At 47.8% G+C, this 17886-nt stretch overlaps 1 protein-coding gene across 1 annotated transcript in view; it reads left to right on the plus strand.

Annotated features, from left to right (window-relative positions):
• The window catches only part of LOC132591685 (uncharacterized), a 64928-nt gene that overhangs the window by 36363 nt on the left and 10679 nt on the right, over positions 1 to 17886 (plus strand). Inside the window, exon 5 of the mRNA XM_088663452.1 lies at positions 6192 to 6346. Within this exon, the coding sequence (XP_088519578.1) occupies positions 6192 to 6346 (155 nt within the window). The remainder of the gene's footprint in view (positions 1 to 6191; positions 6347 to 17886) is intronic.

A 17886-nucleotide genomic window follows, 5' to 3' on the forward strand; every position in this document is an offset into this window, starting at 1 on the left:
GCTCCTTTGTGTGGAGAATCAAAGAGGGAGTCCATGGAAGGGTTAAAGGAGGCGAGAGAGGCCTGAATAGAGACCCCCCCCCATCTCCCTCCTCTCCTCCCTCCCTCCCCTTCTGTCGAGGCTCCTCCGGATGGAGTGGTGGGAGCACTTGGGAGCAATTCGGCAAGAAGGGTGAGCCGGCCATGGGGCCTCTGGGCAAAGGGGACCCCCAGGGAAGGAGGGCAGACGAACTTAGGGGGCTGGGGAGGAAGGGAAGCATCCCTGGGAGAGGAATCGAAGACATCTTGGAGAAAGTGAGAGAGACTTGGGGGCTGCCTGCCTTGACTTCTCCCTCCTGCCCAGGAATCTGCCATGACTTCAAGGCAACCAGGGAGAGATCCCTGAACAGGAGGCCTGATCCACCCACCCTCTCCTCCCTTGAAGCTCAGTCCTTGCCCTGCCATAAGTCCCAGATCAGCAGCTGGAAGGGAGCGCTGGGGGCTGTTATAACGAGTCCAACCATTGGGGGAAAGGGAAAAGGGAGGAAGCCCACTGTAATATTTCCACCCTTTGAGGCTTCTGTCTCATCAACTAGTCTCTCCCATATGCCTGTGTTTCTGTGGAGAAAGATCAAAAGAGTCCCTACCCAGAGATAACTGTGCCCAACTCCTTCTCTCCATTCCACCAGGTTTCCATTATTGCCACTATTTCAGATCTCTTAAATCTTTGGGATTTAAGGGATTGGGAAGATTGTTATGGAAATGGGTGGGGTTCCTCCCCCCCAGCCTGTGTAATTATTATTGCAATTGTTATTTTTTATTTATTTATTGAATCTGTTAGCTGCTTTCTCCTGCCCAGGGCAGCCCAAAGTGAGTTACAACCTGTTGTTGTTGTTGTTGTTGTTGTTGTTGTTGTTGTTGTTGTTATGTTCCACGGTGACCTTGTCGTCTTTGTTATGTTTTCTGTATTTTGGGGGGGGGGCAAGAGAAGGGTGTTCTCAGGGCCTGCTCCACTGTGAGGGAGACTGAGGCAGCCCCCTCAGGCAGCAGATGCAGAGAGGGGCAAGGAGGGGACTGAGCTGAGTGCCATTTGGCCTGCCCTGATTTAACCCTCTATCCTCTCATCCAGTGGAAGGTGCTGTCCCATTGCCAGTGTCCTAGACACAATATAGCAGCCTTGGGAAGTCAGAGGTTCAGAATGATTTGGGAATGTGTGCAGTTGGTTGGACTGCACCACCAGGAAGATGTTGGAGATGATCATGGAGGAAGGAGGAATCAAAATACCAGATATTCAGCATTTTCAGAAGAGGGGAAGAAGGGGAAAGTGTGTCCAACTACTGTATATTCCTGTGTATAAGACTACTTTTTAACCCAGGAAAATCTTCTCAAAAGTCGGGGGTCGTCTTATACGCCCAGTCGTCTTATACACCGGAATATACGGATAAGACTCCCATCATCCCTGGCCATGGGCCATCCTTGCTTTGGCAGGTGGTACTTTGTGTCCAACCACATCTGGAGGGTCAGAGATGCCTCACCTCATCATAGAAGGTTCCTCTAGGGCAGCATTTCTCAACCTTGGATCCTCAGATGTTCTTGGACTGCAACTTCCATAAAACACTGACCCCTGGCCTGATGGCTAGGAATGATGGGAATTGTAGTCCCACAACATTTGGGGACCCAAGGTCGAGAAAGGCTGCTCTAGGGCTCAGTGTTGGGAAACTGGATCTTAAGGGTTCTTGAGAAATTTCCCTGGGATTATGATTGGTATCTAGACCAATCTGTGGTCGTCAACAGGTTTACGTAAGACACCTATCAGCCCATCACCCATTCCCACCACCCTTCTGAGTAATACCCCTCCCACCCTCCCACTATATATAGGGGTCTGGTGACTTCTGTTTCAGTGTATTTTATAAAAGGTTCGTTGATGATTTATTTTTGGTCTTTAAGAATGTCAATAAGATTAATAGTTTTTTTGCATGGTGTCAGGAGATGCACCCCAATATTCAATTTACCACCCATTATCATAGTCAACACATTATCTTTCTGGATACAGTTGTATACCGGGATAACACTAACCAACTGGCAACTAGAACCTATAGAAAGCCTACAGATAGGCTGTCTTATCTGCACTACAAATCATTTCATCCTTTTTCATCTTAAATGTAATTTACCATACAGACAATTTTGAGAATTAAAATAAATTCTACCACTCTGAAGGATTAAAACATAAACTGCAACCAAATGCAGTGGCGTAGCGTGGGTTGTCAGCACCCGGGGCAAGGCAAGTAATTTGCGCCCCCTAACCCGTGTTTTTAGCACTCGAGTCTCTTCCACTAGATTAGTTAAAGAAACCCTTACCCCCTAAGCACATGTATTGTTTGTTATGAAAATACTGATGTAATTAAAGTAAAATGCATCTAAATACAAGTTTATTTTCAAACACTTTATTGAGTGATGAGTGATCATAAAAAAAATTTAGAGAAGCAAATCTATACATGCACTGGTAGTCGTTAAAGTACCACAAGACTGTGGCTTTCATGAACCATTTCATCAGCTGCATGGCAAGATGAGATGAGAGGCAGATATTTGCTATTACAAATTCAGGCTGGAAAGACTAGCAATGCAAGATGTATTGTAAGTGTTACTTTGCAGGGCACAACTTCAATTCAAGATCCACATTTTAAAAAAAGTTATCTGAGTGGTCTCTGAATTCCTGCATTGCAGGGGGTTGGACTAGATGTCTTCAGGGTCCCTTCCAACTCTATGATTCTATAGTCGTGCCATCTATGATTCTGTGTCATTGACTGAACCTGGGACTTTCTGTGTACAAAGCATGTGTTCTACCACTGAGTTGTGAACCTCCCCCCTTTTATTTTTAAAATCCTGTTGCATTAATACTGTCACAGCTGTGTAAAGCAGCCTTTGTCAACCTGGTGCCCTCCAAGAGACTTTGAATCAGCACCAACCAGCAAGAGATTTATTGTATTGAAGTATGTATTGAAGGGGGAGAGAGCTGATATTGCAGCTATAGAACAGAAGCAAGCAAAAAAGGAGGGTGAATGAAAGAACAGTGCTCAAGAATGTGAAGGGTAGGTTTATATTGTAGCAGAGCAGAAAGAAGAACTTATTCAAGCTCCAGTTCTGACATGCGAGGAAAGGGGGCAGGGGGGACAAACAAAGTCTGTCTGTCTGTCTCTCTCTCTCTCTCTCTCTCTCTCTCTCTGTGTGTGTGTGTGGCAAAGGGGGGCAGAGAAAAGAAGGATGCAATGAGGATGGGGGGGATAGAAGAAAAGGAGGACCAGTTTGAGAGGGAAACACCGTGAAGGGGGGGGGGAGCGAGGCGAAAACTGAAAATCCTAAAAGGAATTTGGGGGGAGGAGGAGTGTGGGGATTGGGGAAAGAGAGAGAGAGAAGCATGGGGAAAGGGGTGGAAAGAGAAAATAAAAGAGAAAAGTCACTATCAGGTTTGGATTGGAAAACAGCCTTGCATCCTGTGGAATACACTTCAAATGGTAGATCTTGTTAAAGGAAACCACTTTTTTATCATTCAAACAAAAGGTCAAAACACCCCAACATTTAATTGTTATTTCCTCCGTCCTGTCATCAAAAGGGGGCAGGAAAAAGGACCTTATGCATTTTATGAATGAGTAACAGATGGGACTCTAAGACTGAGGAAACCCGTTTTCACAAAGGCGATGGAGAGATAGGTGTGCATTCCAAACCCGCTGGTGTTACAATGGACTGATCAACGAAAAGCAGCCAGCAAGGAGGCTTTACTTTAACAATTAATATAAAATTGAGATTTTAACCGATTCACAAAATTCCAGTGCCAGCTCCCCTCTGCTACACAGAACTCATAAATAAAGCGAACCAAGAGCACTCGACCACCCTCCTACCCCTCTTTCCCCCCTAGGAATGAGACGAGCCCCCACCCCTTACACACCTCTCCCGCTCGTCCCCACCTCTGCCTCCCGAGCAGGAGAGGCGGGAGCAGCAGCAGCAGCAACACCATTTCAGCGGCTCCTCAAAAGCTGCCCTTTCTCGCAGCCGCGCCCACCTCTCTCTTTCCCAGCAAGCGTGTCTCTTTAACCCCATCAGGGCTGGGCTGTCCGTGCCTCTGCCACCCAACTCTTCCAGCCTCGGCAAGTCCACCATTTCGGAGCCGGCAAGTGGGAAGCCCCGATAGGGTTAAAGAGGCTGCGTGAGCCAGGCAAGGGCAGAGAGCTGCGAGCGCGAGCGCGCGCCCACCCCAGATGTTGCGCCCGGTGCGGCTGCCCCCTGGCCCCCCCACGCTACGCCACTGACCAAATGGCGTGTGAATTTGCGAACAGAGGCTATCCTCAACAAATAATAAGAACAGCACAGGCAAGGACGCACAATAGGCCTAGGCCCTAGATATACTGGTACACTCTTTGCAGAACGATCTAAACCTAAATATCGTCTCCTAACTTGATCCTTAGATTTTACCCCATTATCCAACTCAATAGCCAGGATTATTGGAAAACACTGGCACATTTTACAAGAAATCCCAGGTTGTCCAAGTATGCCTCCACACATTGGTTTCCGCAGAACCAAGAATCTGAAAGACATTTTAGTACATGTGGATATGACCAGCGAGAGCCAACCTCAGGCAAGTAAGATCAAAGGTCATTTTAAATGCGGGCGTTGTGCCATATGTAGCCTAACCATCAAACAAAAAGAATTTACCATCCCGAACACCAATAAAGTAATTCAACTAGATACATTTACGAACTGTAATTCTCGGGGCGTGGTATATGCCATCCAATGCAAATGCAGCCTATGGTACATAGGGAGCACAATAAGAACGGTAAAGACTAGAATATTAGAGCACAAAAGCCGCATTGCAAACCAAGTGGTAGAGGCACCGCTCACGTCCCATTTTATAGGAGCTAACCATAGAGTCACAGACTTCAGGTGGTTTGTTATCTACAAATATACAGTGGTGCCTCGCTTAACGAATGCCCTGTAAGACCAATTTTTTGCTAGACGAATGGATTTTGCGATCAGAGGTTGCCTCGCAAGACGACGAGGTTTTCTATGGCTGCCGCTTCGTCTTGCGAAGCGTGGCCATAGAAAAATGAACCTCCGACTGCAAAGTCCAACGTGCAGCAAAAAATTGTCAGGGCTTTTTGACGCCTGCCTTCCCCTTGGCAGCTCCCTTTCCTGTGAGAAAACACTTTTTATAGAAAGTAAACCCCACAGTTCAACCGTATTCTAATATAATGCTGCTTCATTAACGTTGATTAAGGGTTAGGAAAGGCTGATGATGCATTACAATTATTTAACATTATTTCATGTGCCTTTCCTAAAAATTTGGAACATATGGGGGACAGGAGATGTACGAGATGTTAAAATAAAAATAGGTGCTAATTGATGTGTGTAATATCCCTTTGTTCTTTTCCTAGAAAACAATTTCTCTCTCCCCCACCCCCGTCGAAAAAGGACAATGGAGAAGGCAGTCAAAATTATGGTGGGCCTTGTCCAATGGGAATAACAAAGAAATCGTTTAAATACATGGAGTGTGGAAAGAGCTTCACTGACAGTGGAAAACTTAAAATTCATCAACAGACTCACACGGGGGAGAAACCATTTCAATGTATGGAGTGTGAAAAGAGCTTCAGTCAGAGTGCACACCTTAGAATTCATCAACGGACTCACACGGGGGAGAAACCATTTAAGTGCATGGAATGTGGAAAGAGCTTCAGTCAGAGTGGAGACCTTAGAAAACATCACCGGACTCACATGGGGGAGAAACCATTTAAATGCATGGAATGTGGAAAGAGCTTCACTGATAGTGGAACACTTAGAATTCATCAACGGAGTCACACAGGGGAGAAACCATTTAAATGCATGGAATGTGGAAAGTGCTTCAGTGAGAGTGGAAGCCTGAATTTACATCATCAGACTCACACAGGGGAGAAACCATTTAAGTGCATGGAATGTGGAAAGAGCTTCAGTGGTAGTGGACACCTTAGAAGCCATCAACGGACTCACACGGGAGAGAAACCATTTCAATGCATCGAGTGTGGAAAGAGCTTCAGTGAGAGTGGACACCTTAGAATTCATCAACGGAGTCACACGGGGGAGAAACCATTTAAGTGCATGGAATGTGGAAAGAGCTTCAGGAGGAGTGGACACCTGAATTTACACCACCAGACTCACACGGGGGAGAAACCATTTCAATGCAACGAGTGTGGAAAGAGCTTCAGTCAGAGTGGACACCTTAGAATTCATCAACGGACTCACACGGGGGAGAAACCATATAAATGCACAGAGTGTGGAAAGAGCTTCAGTCAGAGTGGAGACCTTAGAAAACATCAACGTACTCACACGGGGGAGAAACCATATAATTCCAAGGAAGCGGACAGAGGTTCAGTTGAAGTGGAAGTCTTACAAACCATCAAAAGACTCTGAGGGGTAAGAGCTGTAAGAGTGGAAACTCTACAAGCCATCAATTAAAGAAGAGAAATGGTTTAAATAGAAGGATTGTAGATTCTGCTTTGGTTATTATGGAACACTTTTTAGAGTGTAGAATCTGTTTCTCTACGAGTTGACAATTTCTTTCACATCAATAACAGGAAATCAATCTTAAATGCATGCATCGTATGTGAGCTGTTGTTTGTATGTAACATTGTCTACACTTGTTTTTAAAGTAATGAGGGTAACATTTCAGAAAAGTAAGCATAATATAATACTTAATGTAGTGTTAGATAGGGAGGGGAGTGTGTGCGTCTGGAGTGTTGCTTCTGAATGAGGATTGACTGAGAGTGAGATGGTTTTGGTGTTTGGTGGAGGGAGTTGGAAATGTTTGTATGTGGGAATGGAGAGTTGCACAAAGTGGAACTGAGATTGGTGGTGTTGCTTTGGAAGCAGAGTTAGATTAGCATAACTCCCACTGTTATAATTGCAATAATGGAACCATGAAGACACAGAAAGATTGAAAGCACCTACTTATATGCCCAAGGTAACCTTGAAACCCTCATCTGTTGTTTTGATATACTGTATAGATATATTGTGCATAGGTACGTTTTGTGGCAGGAGAAATAAAAGGGATATTTAGTGGCATAACAAGGAAAGGCTCTGTTCCTAGCTGCACGTCTTGCATGAGGAGGGAAGGGGGCACAGGCAAGAAGGGGCCGTACCAGAGCATCTCAAAGCAGTGGGGGGGGGCACAGTGACACAAGTGTGTGTAGAATGCTACCCCCAAAATGACACAAGGGAGAAACAATAATGTGGAAGCAGGCAGGTCCGAAACCAAGAGTGCTAAGGGTCAACTTCTTCCAAATCCACCAGCTGCCCCAAGGCAGGAGCCACCTCTGGGCCCTGAGGGTGGAAAGCCTCCCTCCAGCTTTGCAAGTGGAGATGCTCCTAGGAAATCCTCCTGCCAGCAGACCACAATGCGTATTATTGAAGGGCTTCTGGTTTGCTTCTGATCTGAATGGCGGTGTGATCTGTGTTGTCTTAACAAAGGCAATCTTTTCGTGGCTTTTGTCCAGCCTGCTGCTGGATGTGCCTCAATCTATAAAACAGTGTTGGGGAGGCTGCCTTTCTTTTTTGGTGGGGAGAAGATAGTTGTCCCCAGGTAACTGCTCAGTGTCCCAGTAAGGCTGCTTTGGGGGGGGGGAGCACTCCTCTCTGGTTCCTCTCAGGCAGCAAATGTCTTCGCCCCCCCCCCCAATGGCTGGCTCCACAACTGCGCTTCAAAGAGGATCTTTCAATGCAAACATTGGGAGGCGTCTCCCAACAGCAACCCTTGTCTACTGTTAACAGAAAATCTGAGGGCTCCCTTGGACAAAACAAGACCCCAACCAAGCATATCAGAGCAAAACAGCAGCCAGTAGGCTTGGCCTTTATTAAAGAAAGTACTGTCGCGACAGGGCCCCACCTGCAACAAGGTGAAGCAAGATGGAGACCCTGAACAAAGGGGGTCTTCCCTTTTTATTAGCATCCCACCACCAAGGTACACCCCTAAAGATACACCACTAATATGTCACTAATATGTCATTGATACATCACAAAAAGTAGGGGTCCAGAGGTAGAAATTTGAGTACCTGGCCAGCTGCTCCTGGCCTCTTCTTGCCCCCTCCCTGTTACATTCCACAGGACAAAGAGAAGTTTCACAGTCATTATGAAGGTGATAGCTGTTCTTTGATTAGATCCTGAGTCAATCCAATGTCTCTCAAAGCAAAGAAATGTTGGAATTATGAAAATCCACCACAGTAGTGATTTTATATGAATTTCCATACCTTTCTACTGAATAAAAGGAGACTAAAAGGCGCTGTGAGTTAAACCACAGAGCCTAGGGCTTGCTGATCAGAAGGTCAGCAGTTCGAATCCCTGCGACGGGGTGAGCTCCCGTTGCTCAGTCCCAGCTCCTGACAACCTAGCAGTTCGAAAGCACCTCAAAGTGCAAGTAGATAAATAGGTACTGCTACTGCGGGAAGGTAAACAGCGTTTCCATGTGCTGCTCTGATTCGCCAGAATCGGCTTAATCATGCTGGCCACATGACCTGGAAACTGTACACCGGCTCCCTTAGCCAATAACGTGAAATGAGCACCGCAACCCCAGAGTCTGTCACGACTGGACCTAATGGTCAGGGGTCCCTTTTGTTAGGATTCCGTTCCACCTCAAGAGGAACAGGCATGTAAAGTGTTGCTGTGTGTCACATGATTGTACACTTCCGTTTTGCGCTTTTTGTATTTGCTATGCAGTACGCACTTGCTATGCTTATGCTGATGAAGAAAGACACGTTTGGTCTTGCTGAATAAATGCTTGTAAATATGCAAGAGAACGTTTCTGTGTCTCCTCTTGTTGCTGCTGCTGCCAACCACGCTAAACGCTGGAGTGGACTCTGCAGATAACGTGTCCAAGTTCACAGAGAAATTGGACCGATTCCAGTTGGCTACACTGGAGGGAGAAGACACCTGGCAGATGCTAACCGGGGGGCTTGGAGGCCAGGTCTTCAGTGTGTATGCCAACACCTTTACCTTTAAAACTCAACTGGTTATAAAATAGCAACCTTAGATACAATGTAGCAAGCATCGGCAGCTGTAGTACCCAAGTGGCCATTGCTAGGGGGTGCTGTTTTGCAACTGCTTCTGATACCCTGCTTCTGATTGGTTGGGAAACCAGGTAACTGTCAGAAATAACTGATAGCTTGCTGATTGGAGATTGCCAGCCCATGGAGAGGATGAGGTCCTGCAGGAAAAAATCCTTCCTGTTATAAATTAAAAAGATCATTGCATTTCAAACTTGCCTTTGAACCAGCTGTCCTCCAAGCAGCTCCCATGTGAAATAAGCGGATATATCTATTTCTATATCTATAATGGCAAGGGATAAAACCTCAACAGGGTGCTAATTAGCTGTGCAAAATTGGAAGTTGCAAGCTCTGAGATCAGGTCTTTGCAGAGCCTGCTTGTCCTGTTTTTCACCATGAATGGCTGCTGTTTCGTAAGGGGATCCTGCAATGTGTGATCCTTGACAAACTGCTTTGGGCAGCATTAAGGATGGGTCTCTGTGGGTCGCCCAGTCAGCCTTATAATCAAAATAAATGCCTAGGCATTTAAACTACTTATCTAGCTGAATGGTGTCTCCACTTATCACCCACTTATATGCTCTCCATGTTGTTGTTTAGTCGTGTCCGACTCTTCGTGAGCCCATGGGCCATAGCACTCTCCATATAAGACCATAATTTCTAACTTCTCCAAATTTAGTACAAGTTTGCTACCTTCACAGTAAGGTGGTCGCTCTCAATCCAGTCCCCCCCCCCCCCGAAGGTTTCAACTTGGTTTCTTAGTGCAGAGGAGCCTCGGATTTAACTTATTTCCTCTTCCAGAAATGTATGTGAACTCCCCTGGCTGGGTTGCCTGGCAATGAGCCATTCCAGATCAGTCTGCCAAAACTCATGTACAGTTTGGCAAGACCGACTCCAGAGTCATTTATATAGGAGTCTTTAGAATATAATGGGTCAGAGAAACGTTTAGGCAAGGGGTACACAGTGTCAAATCCTAGCTCCCTCAGAAATTCAAGATTGCCCTTGCCCACGCTTGCATTAAAATCACCTGCCGTTAACAAGCCAATGGTGTGGAATTCCAGTTCTAATTCCTCAAGAAATAAAGTGAGTTGGTTCGAGTAGCCCAATAGGGCAAGGAGGAATAAATACATTAAGTATGATTAGGACTAAATCTTAAAAACCCAGTAAGAAATGCCTGGGCAATGTCATCCCATGTCTGGAGGGGACTCACTTTAAATTTAGTCTCCCTTGCACAAATAAAGGTTAATCCCACTTTCTAACGGGCCCATGATGTTCTATTTGTGGGCTAAAAGGGAATATGATTTTTATCCCTCCAAACAGATTTCCTAATGAACCCACCTTTCTTCTAATAATATGATATCAAAAGACTCGATAACACCTTTTATTATTATTATTACTAGCTGGACCTTGCACGCGTTGCTGTGCCTCAGTTTGTTAAATGGAGGGTCAGAGTCCCCCTTCAGACTCCCCTGACCGTCAGAGTCCCCCTGTTTTTTGTGTGTGTTATGTTTAGATAGGGGTATCCCTGTGTCTCCCCCCCCACTTTGTATTGACCCATTAGATAGCCCTGTCTCCTATTCTGGTCCCACCCCCACCCCAGGCAGGGAAGGGTTGACCTATCCATGTCTCGTATTAGGTCCCCCCACTATATCTGGGGACGGCCTTACCTATCCCTGTCCCCTATTTGGTCCCCCACAACCCAGGCAGGGAAGGGGTTACGTATCCCTGTCCCCTATTGCGGTCCCCCCCACCCCACCCATGCAAGGACTTACCTATCCCTGCCCCCTATTTCCACCACCCCCACCTCAATCAGGGAAGGACTTACCTATCCATGCCCCCTATTTTGACCCCCACCCCACCCCAACCAGGGAAGGCTTTACTTATCCCTGACCCCTATTTGGGCTCCCCACCGATTGAGGGTAATATGGAGGGGGTGGGGGTTTGGTGGGTGGTGTTGTAGAGCGAGGGTAATATGGAGGTGGTGTGGGGTGTCGAGGTGGGATTTCTGTGTGTGTTGGGGTGTGGGGGTGGATTGGGGAAGGTGGAATGGTAGGAAGTTCTAGAGGGTGGGTGTTGTTTTAGATTGAGGGTAACATGGAGGCGATCTGGGTTTATGAGGTGGGAGTTCTGTGGCGGGCGTAGTGGGGTAAGGTGGAATGTTAGGAAGTAATTGAGGGTGGGTGTTGTTATAGACGCATTGTAATATTGAGGTGGTCAGGCGTCCCGAGGTGTGAGTTACGTGTGTGTGGTGGATTTGAGGGGTAATGGGGAAGGTGGAATTTTAATAAATTTTTGAGGGTGGGCGGTGTTGTAGATGGAGGGGAAGATGGAGGCGGTCAGGTTTTATGAGGTACAAGTTATGTGTGGGGCGGGTGTCGGGTGGGGTAGTGGGGTAAGGTGGCATGGTAAGAAGTTATTGAAGGTGGGTTGTGTTGTAGAGTGAGGGCAATATGGAGGTGGTCAGGGGTCCCGAGGTTGGAGTTATGTAGGGGGGTAGGGGTTAGGAGGGGGGTGTTGTAGTGAGGGTAATATGGAGGGGGTGGGGTGGGTTTGGTGGGTGGTGTTGTAGACTGAGGGTAATATGTAGGTGGTTAGGGGTCCCGAGGTGGGAGTTATGTTTGGTGAGGATGGGGGTTATGGTGTATGAAGTTTGCGGTGGATGGCGGGGCGGTTGGATCTCCTGGGTGGAATTTTAATAAATTTTTGAGGGTGGGCGGTGTTGTAGATGGAGGGGAAGATGGAGGCCATCAGGTTTTATGAAGTGGGAGTTATGTGTGGGGTGGGTGTCGGGTGGGGTAGTGGGGTAAGGTGGCATGGTAAGTTATTGAAGGTGGGTTGTGTTGTAGAGTGTTGTTGTAGAGTGAGGTAATAATCTTACCAACTCTGCTTCCAAAGCACCACCACCAGACTCTCACTAGTCTGTTGAAATACAGTAAAGTGTGAACTCTGACTGAAGCTTGTTCCACACTCCTGTGAGTCTCCTTGTAGATTTTGTGTAGTTCTTCTGGAATTTGTACCCGCTCATGAGAAGTTGTCCACATGAGCTGGAAAGCTCTCTGGCTCTGAAAGTGAGATGAGCACCACATGCCATAGTCGAACTCGGCTGGACTTAACTGTCCAGGGGTCGTTTACCTTCTACCTGTACAGTATATAAACCCTGAATGTCAGGCAACAGCTGACCTGAGCCATGTAGGGGGTGGGGGAAGTGGACCCCCCTTTTCAGGGATCCCTCTGAAGTATAATGTGATGTTTTGATGCAACACATAATATGAGTGGTGTTTTATTGTTTATTGTTTATGTTTACTTGTTTAGTACACCGTTTGCTTAATTGTTCCATATAATTTGTTCAAAAACATTGGTTTTTTCATGTAAATTATCAACATGTTTCATCTTAAATAAATAAATATTGCATAAAATAATAGTATGCAACTATTATTGCTCTACATAAAATCTAAAATTTATGTTTATTAGTTCACAATTTAACATACTGAGAGTAAATGAGTCAAATTCCTATGTTTTCATCACTCGTAGTGAGGCAAAATTTCAATCTGTAGGAGCAGGGTCTAAATATTAACCGATTTGTCCCAAATTTGAAATTAGACTATGTTTATACCATACGCCTGATATAAGATCAAGGGAGGAAACATTTTCCAAAAAAAGTTTTTTATGACCCACCCTAATGCCTATACTTTGGAACTCCCTGCCTCTTGACAGCAGGTGGTCACCTTCCCTGTACTCTCTTCGCTGGTCACCCAAAACATTTTATCCTGTCCAGATGTTTAGAGAGCTGGTGCAAGTTTTGCTCTGCTTTCAGCCGGTTGCTATTTTAGCTGCTTGAGGTCTTACATTATTCTTGTTAATTCTTCTTGGAAACAATGCCTTATGAGGAACGGCTTAGGGAGATGGGTATGTTTAGCCTGGAGAAGAGAAGGTTAAGGGGTGATATGATAGCCATGTTCAAATATATAAAAGGATGTAATATAGAGGAGGGTGAAAGGTTGTTTTCTGCTGCTCCAGAGAATTGGACACGGAGCAATGGATTCAAACTACAAGAAAGAAGATTCCACCTAAACATTAGGAAGAACTTCCTGACAGAGCTGTTCGGCAGTGGAATTTGCTGCCAAGAAGTGTGGTGGAGTCTCCTTCTTTGGAGGTATTTAAGCGGAGGCTTGACAGGCATATGTCAAGAATGCTTTGATGGTGTTTCCTGCTTGGCAGGGGGTTGCGACTGGGCTCTGACTCCCAGCATTGCCCCCGATCCTGGAGGGTGCTGGCTGCAGGGGCTGATGGGAGCTGGAGCCCAGCGACACCTGCAAGGGTGGCCCTGGGTGCTCACCATCCCTCGCTCAGGTGGGCCTCCTACGTTTCTGACCCAGCAAGGCAGCAGCCTACAGCAATGTTGCAGGTCTTTTGGGGGGACGGAGAGCCTTGGCTGTTGTGCTATGCAAAGAAATGGGCTTGGTTTGAACTTAAGAAGAGCTTGCTGGACCAGGCCAGCGTCCTTCTCTCACAGAGGCCAACCAGATGTTAGTGAGATGCCCACAAACAGGATCCAAACACAAGAGCCCTCTCCCTTCCTGCAGTTTTCCGCAACTGGTCTTCGGAAGCATTGCCCCTTCCGACTGTGGAGGCAGAGCAGACCCAAGGTTACCAGTAGCCACTGAGAAGCCTTACCCTCCACAAATCTGCCCACTGCTCTTCTAAAGCTGTCCGAGTTGGTGGCCGCTTCTGCCTCCAGTAGGAAGGAATTCCACAGTTTACCTATGTCTTGGCGCCTCCCTTGGGAAGCAGCAGTTGTGTGTCCTGCCCGGGGCCCGAGTGGCATTCAAAGGTTCAGCAATTTGTTGCTTTCTCAGTAAACAGTTTATTGCCTTTGTAATTACTGTGATTAAGCGCCTACCCGGCGGTGGCAGGCTGCTTTTTCTGGTGTGGCAAGCGAGTTCCCTGCCACAACGAAGGGTGGGTTGCTTTCTGCCCCCCCCCCATTCCACTGCCTCCTACTTTTTCCCAGATCCTGGCATGCCCTCCTGGTGGTTGTGTTATTGTGGGTGAGGAGTTGTTTAAGATTGGGTGGCTGTCTGTAGGCAATGAAAGGTCTTCCTCCCAGAGCTTGAAAAAGAGAGCTGTCATTGTCTAGGAGAGGTTTTTACTGTTTTAACTTGGGAGCTGTATGTGATTACTAGTGTTCTGTTATTTTCTTTTTTGGGTCTGTCTTGCAGCAAGTTCTCGCTGGGTATCAGTCTGGCTCTGTTGATCTGTTGTTTAACTTCATCAGGTGGATATTTTAGTTCTAAAAAGGTTTGCTGTAGATCTCTTGGGTGACAGTCTCTGTCTGTAGAGTTGGAACAGATGCGGTTGTAACGTAGGGCCTGGCTATATACAATGGATTGTTTGGTATGTTTGGGATGGTAGCTAGAAGCATGTAGATATGTTTGTCGGTCAGTTGGTTTTCGGTATAAGGTGGTTGGTGTCTATACACCCATCCTGTATTTTTACAGTAGTGTCCCAAAAACGTATTTCTTGCATAGATTGGTTCATTTGTTAGGTTGATTGTGGGGTGAAAGTCATTGAATGTCTGGTGGAAGGTTTCCAGGGTCTGTTGACCATGTGTCCAGATAATAAAAATATTGTCAATGTATCGCAGGTACAAGAGAGGTTTGAGTGGGTGGGAGTTTAGGAAACGTTCTAAATCTGCCATGAAGATGTTGGCATACTGTGGGACCATGTGGGTGCCCATGGCTATGCCGCTGATCTGGAGGAACAGGTCCTCACCAAATTTGAAGTGGTTGTGGGTAAGGACAAAATGGCAGAGTTTGGTAGCAAAGTCCTCTGTGATTTTATCTGAAATGGTGTTCCTTATGGCTTGTAAACCATGTGTAAATCGCAGGCTTGTATGTGTGGAGTGTGTTTTACTTTGAGGGGTGGTTTGGGGACCTCGGCACACAATAAATGGGCAACAAAAATAGTTTGTTTATGTTTCCTGTTTTCTTTCCCCAAGCAGAGATAATATGTAAGTGTGGTGTCAGCTCTCTAAAAAGGTCAACAACTTTGGGAAAGGGGGGAGGGGCGCCGGAGGGATCTTCGCACCACGGCGCCGGATATGCTTAAGACGGCCCTGGGACTACCCTTTAGGGTTGTCGTAAATTACTGTTCCAACCCCGGTTTTTTTGCCCGTGACGGCGGCAAGGCACTGGAGCTAACTTTGGCAAGGCGAGGGGCCGCCCTTGTGGCAAGTGCTTGTCGGTGACCGGGCAGCGAAGAGCCCCGGAGGGCAGCTTTGGCGCTTATTTGCTCCGAGGATCGAGGCAGGCGCAGCCATGGGCAGGGTCTCCGGGGAGCCGGCGGCAGCTTTATAAGCCGGCGCCCTTCGTGGGGATGGCCTTGTCTGGCGCCACCATGCCTCCTGTCACCACCTTCCGCAAGTTGGGCCCCGAGCTCTAAATTTTGGGAAAGGGAGGGGGCACAGGAGGGATCTTTGCACCAAGGCGCTGGATGAGCTTAAGACGGCCCTGCATGGACTCCCTCTCTTTCTCTCCCCCACCGAAAGATGCGAAAGGCGCACTCGCCGGAAGGCCGGAGCGCCCCACGGATTCCTGCCGAGGGATCCGTCGCGAGGGGAGCCAGACCTGCCTGTGTTCGCCTGGGCTGGGCTGTTAGAACTGGCGCCGCTACCTGACCTGCATTGAAGGATCTTGGTGCGAGTCAGGAGGGGGTCTCACCCTCATAGCGGGAGCCGAATGAGGGGTACATCTGCCACTGAGCTGCGCCCCTCCCCCCTCATGAGCAAAGCCCAAGTTCAAACACCAGCCCCTATTTTTAAAAGGCACCCGTAATGACGACACTGGGCTACCTTTTAGGGTTGTCGTAAATTACTGTTCCAAGCCCCACAAATCCGGTCTACTTTGCAGGGCTGTTGTAACGGGGACACCCCACGCCATGGCCCTGCCTCCCCCACGTTGTGTAAGGAGTGTGAAAATGAACGGACTCCCCCCTCTCCCGGCAAGGGATTAAAAGAGGGAATGTAAACTGTGCCACCTTCGTGCCCCGGAGGTTGGGGGGGGGCGCGTCTCTTTCCCTGCCAGCTCCGGGGATCGAACCTAGGACCTTCTCAGCAAAAAAAAAAAAAACAGCATAACGGAGCTTGTTTTGAATGAGAATTTGTGCGTTCTGGGAGGGAGGGGTCATTCATTCCTCCTCATGGGTCAGTGAGCTCGGCTTCCTAGAGAGGCAGGAAGGTTGGGAAGGGGGAGGGGGGAATAAAGGTTGGAGGGGGAGGGGCGCCATCCACATTCCCGAAAGAGGAGCAGGTCTGCAGAGGAGGAGGGGAAAAAGGTGCAAAATATATCTATATATTGGGGGGGCGGGTGAGAGAAGGATGTGCTTTTCTCCCCCTTAATCTACAAACAGGGAAGCTGGGAAGGGAGGACAGGATTTGGGTCGAGGTGGGGGGGATGAAAGGAAAGTAGGGGAGTGCCCCCCTCCCCCTTCCTTCTGTTGAAGGACTGAGACTTGAACCGAGGCCCCAGTTCCGCGCCTCTCTCTGCGAGTTCAGGGTTTTCCCTGGCAAGAATCCCTGGGGCGCTTTTGACTCCACGCTCCTTTGTGTGGAGAATCAAAGAGGGAGTCCATGGAAGGGTTAAAGGAGGCGAGAGAGGCCTGAATAGAGACCCCCCCCCATCTCCCTCCTCTCCTCCCTCCCTCCCCTTCTGTCGAGGCTCCTCCGGATGGAGTGGTGGGAGCACTTGGGAGCAATTCGGCAAGAAGGGTGAGCCGGCCATGGGGCCTCTGGGCAAAGGGGACCCCCAGGGAAGGAGGGCAGACGAACTTAGGGGGCTGGGGAGGAAGGGAAGCATCCCTGGGAGAGGAATCGAAGCCATCTTGGAGAAAGAGAGAGAGACTTGGGGGCTGCCTGCCTTGACTTCTCCCTCCTGCCCAGGAATCTGCCATGACTTCAAGGCAACCAGGGAGAGATCCCTGAACAGGAGGCCTGATCCACCCACCCTCTCCTCCCTTGAAGCTCAGTCCTTGCCCTGCCATAAGTCCCAGATCAGCAGCTGGAAGGGAGCGCTGGGGGCTGTTATAACGAGTCCAACCATTGGGGGAAAGGGAAAAGGGAGGAAGCCCACTGTAATATTTCCACCCTTTGAGGCTTCTGTCTCATCAACTAGTCTCTCCCATATGCCTGTGTTTCTGTGGAGAAAGATCAAAAGGGTCCCTACCCAGAGATAACTGTGCCCAACTCCTTCTCTCCATTCCACCAGGTTTCCATTATTGCCACTATTTCAGATCTATTAAATCTGTGGGATTTAAGGGATTGGGAAGATTGTTATGGAAATGGGTGGGGTTCCTCCCCCCCAGCCTGTGTAATTATTATTGCAATTGTTATTTTTTATTTATTTATTGAATCTGTTAGCTGCTTTCTCCTGCCCAGGGCAGCCCAAAGTGAGTTACAACCTGTTGTTGTTGTTGTTGTTGTTATGTTCCACGGTGACCTTGTCGTCTTTGTTATGTTTTCTGTATTTTGGGGGGGGGCAAGAGAAGGGTGTTCTCAGGGCCTGCTCCACTGTGAGGGAGACTGAGGCAGCCCCCTCAGGCAGCAGATGCAGAGAGGGGCAAGGAGGGGACTGAGCTGAGTGCCATTTGGCCTGCCCTGATTTAACCCTCTATCCTCTCATCCAGTGGAAGGTGCTGTCCCATTGCCAGTGTCCTAGACACAATATAGCAGCCTTGGGAAGTCAGAGGTTCAGAATGATTTGGGAATGTGTGCAGTTGGTTGGACTGCACCACCAGGAAGATGTTGGAGATCATGGAGGAAGGAGGAATCAAAATACAGATATTCAGCATTTTCAGAA

Source organism: Zootoca vivipara, chromosome 2 (assembly GCF_965207765.1).
Source record: "Zootoca vivipara chromosome 2, rZooViv2.hap1.1, whole genome shotgun sequence".
Lineage (NCBI taxonomy): Eukaryota > Metazoa > Chordata > Lepidosauria > Squamata > Lacertidae > Zootoca > Zootoca vivipara.